Source organism: Auxenochlorella protothecoides (assembly GCF_000733215.1).
Source record: "Auxenochlorella protothecoides strain 0710 contig1208, whole genome shotgun sequence".
NCBI classification, from domain to species: domain Eukaryota; kingdom Viridiplantae; phylum Chlorophyta; class Trebouxiophyceae; order Chlorellales; family Chlorellaceae; genus Auxenochlorella; species Auxenochlorella protothecoides.
In genome coordinates this window covers 305-3,227 of record NW_011934442.1, presented here as the reverse complement: position 1 = coordinate 3,227, position 2,923 = coordinate 305, and the positions used below count along the sequence as shown (strand labels likewise).

At 70.0% G+C, this 2,923-nt stretch overlaps 1 protein-coding gene across 1 annotated transcript; it reads left to right on the top strand.

Annotated features, from left to right (window-relative positions):
• Positions 1 to 1,401: 1,401 nt before the first annotated feature.
• On the top strand, positions 1,402 to 2,687 carry F751_0025 (Zinc finger CCCH domain-containing protein 30; the record flags this gene model as incomplete). The annotated part of the gene is made up of 3 exons (XM_011403370.1): positions 1,402 to 1,524; positions 2,083 to 2,169; positions 2,343 to 2,687. 3 exons carry the CDS (start codon positions 1,402 to 1,404, stop codon positions 2,685 to 2,687), a joined length of 555 nt encoding a protein of 184 aa, XP_011401672.1.
• Between the last annotated feature and the right edge of the window lie 236 nt (positions 2,688 to 2,923).

Genomic DNA, 2,923 nt, shown 5'->3' with positions numbered 1-2,923 from the left:
CGCCGCGGCGCGCGCCTGGCACGCCGCGGCGGCGGTAGGACGACGGCGACGGCGCCGGCGCCAGCGCCCCCGGCGCGGCGCTGGGCGAGGAGGTGGTGCGCGACCGCCTGCTGCGCGAGCTGACGCAGGAGCACGCCGCGCTGCTGGCCGCCGTGGCGCAGCGCGACGTGTCGGAGGGCGGCGCGGCGGCCGGCGCCACGGCCGGCGCCACACCCAACCCCACCACCCACTCGCGCTCGCTGTTGGAGTGGGTGCTGGAGCGCGACGAGGCCACGGCCTTTGCGCTGATCTCCACCGCGGTACGCGGCATGGGCTGGCCCGACGACAGCGCCTTCCGCTTCAGCCTGCTGTGCCGGTCGCTGGTGCCGCTGGCGCGCGCCTCGCCGGCGCTGGCGCGCTATGTGGGTGGCGAGGTCCTGCCCGCCGCGCTGTCCAGCCTGTCCAGCGAGGCCCTGGCCCTGCATCAGGTGGAGATCCTGGGTCTGATCCGGGACGTGCTGCTGGCGGAGCTGCCCGGGGGCGGGGGCGAGGCCGCCTGGCGTGTCATGGCCAGCCTGCCCGGCGGCGGCGGGGGGCTGGCGGCCTGGCGCGCCGACTTCGCCGCTCTGGGGTCGGAGAAGGCGCAGCGCGACGCCATCAAGAAGCTGCTGGTGGCCAGCTTGGGCCAGGGCTCGCTGGCCGCGCTGGCGGACTGGAGGCCCGCCCCCGCTGGCGCGGGGGGGAGGGCCGGCGGCGGCGCACGCGCGGCTGCGCGCGCCGCCACCCGCGACGCCGCGCGCGCCGACACGCACCTGCAGGGCGAGGCGTATCGGGCTCTGTTTGGGTGAAGGTCATGGGGGGCTGTGGGGCTCGACCCAGGCATGACTGCCCTGCTGTGAGCGTTGCCGGGAAGAGGAGACAAGGGTATGGAGGGACAGGTGTTCTCCGGCCCGAGGAAAGGGGGAAGTGGCGATCCCCCCTGCCCCCCGCGCCCAGTCAGACACGCGCCCACCCAGGGGGGTCGGACGGGCCTCGCCAGGGCCATGGACGCCGTCAAGACGCGGTCATGTCAGCGGGATGGGGTCGATGATTACCTGGGAACTCGTCAGGACCGCCAACTCTTACATCGGGGACGTGCCTACCCTGTCCTCCCTCTGTGGAGCATACGGGCTGGGAAACAGCTCGAGGATCCACGATACCCCACATCATCGAAGCAAGGTCCAGCCTGGTGCTTGTAGCCACAATTAATCAGACCTGTGCCCTTCGCCTCGGCGGGCGTCTGGTTCATTTGAACACATCGGGGGGAGTCATGGCCTGGGAGGGCCCCCTTGCTGGAGCACCGCGCCGCGGACCCCTGTGACGCACTCACCTCGAGCAGTAATGGAGCCTGCACCGGCATTTTTAGGGCCCCAGCATCCCGGCATGGCCTCGATTGGGGGTGCCCCCACGACCCAGCTCCACGGCCAGGACCTTGGGTTCGACAGGGCCTTCGACATCAACGACCCGTGCTTCTCCACCGACCAGTTCAGGATGTACGAGTTCAAGGTATGGTCCTCATGGGATGCTGAAGCGGTGGGGAACTGGGACGCTGAGAGACCTGCATGGAGGCTTTGCACCAGGACCACGCCTCATAGGTCTCCATGTTGAAGAATGGCAAGCAGTCACTCCTCCCATCACGGCATGTTCAACTCAGATCAAGCGCTGCCCTCGTGCACGTCCACACGACTGGACGGGCTGTCCCTTTGCGCACCCAGATACGTTGCAGCTGGGTGGGGTGGAGCGTGTGCTGAGGTTTGGCTGCCATGCACATGTGCCGACTGGAGTGCTAGGGGGTGGATGCCTTGGCTGCAGACAGTGACTCATGTCTTCTGCTTGCCAACCACCCTCAGTGCACGGGAGAAAGCCAAGCGGCGCTGCCCAAAAAGATACCGCTATTCTGGCACGGCTTGCCCCCAGTTCCGACGGGTGAGTGATTCCGGCAGATGGTTGGGCGGGCCAGGACTTGGATGTCGAGCGTCAAGCCTTGCGCCTCCTTGGGGTTGGGGCCTGCACTGGCCCGCCTTAAATCCCTCACCCGGGTCCCTCTCCGCTCCACCCCGACAGGAAGGGTCCTGCGTGCGAGGGGACGCCTGCCCGTACGCCCACGGCATCTTCGAGTGCTGGCTGCACCCCACGCGCTACCGTACCCAGGTACCCTGGGGCCGGGCCTGGGGGGTGGATGCAGCGGCAAACATGAACCCCGGCCCTGCTCTGCACGCGCCTGCCCCTGCTGGCCGCGCGCCGCGCTGCAGGCGCACAGCTGGGATTTTGGAGCATGCTCGTACCCCAAGTTTTGACACCCCCTGATGCGCCAACCCCCACAGATGTGCACCGACGGCCCCCGCTGCCAGCGCCGCGTCTGCTTCTTCGCTCACCTGGAGGGCGAGGTGAGGCTGCCGGAAGGCAACGCGCCGCTGCTGAGCGCGGAGCTCCAGTCCTCGCTGGCCGCGGGTGCGCATTGTTTGGAGGGGGTGCCTTTGCACATCTCATCAGGTTCCCTGGGGGTGTGCGCTGCTCGTGAGTGTGCCTGTCAGGCCGATGCTCCCTGGTGTGCGCCCCGTAATCCAAATCCCATGGTGCCCCTGTCTCCACACCCTGCCCCGCCCACCTTGTCCTTCCTCTCCTGCGCCTGTGCGCAGAGGCACTGGCGCTCCAGAGCGCCCGTCTGACCTCGGAGCTGGACGTTGGCGGCGGCGCCGCGGCGCCCCCGCCCGCCACAGCCCCGCTGGGCTGCCTGCTGGCAGCAGGTGTTGCGGGCAAGCCGCCCCTCCCGCCGGGGTCGCCTCCCGAGGCCTCGGGCTCGCCGCGCATCGGCGTGGGCCCGTACGCTACCACCGCCGACGCCGCCCCCCGCCCGGGGTTCACGCTGGAGGACGCCGCGCGGCTGGCGGGCCTGGTGGGGCCG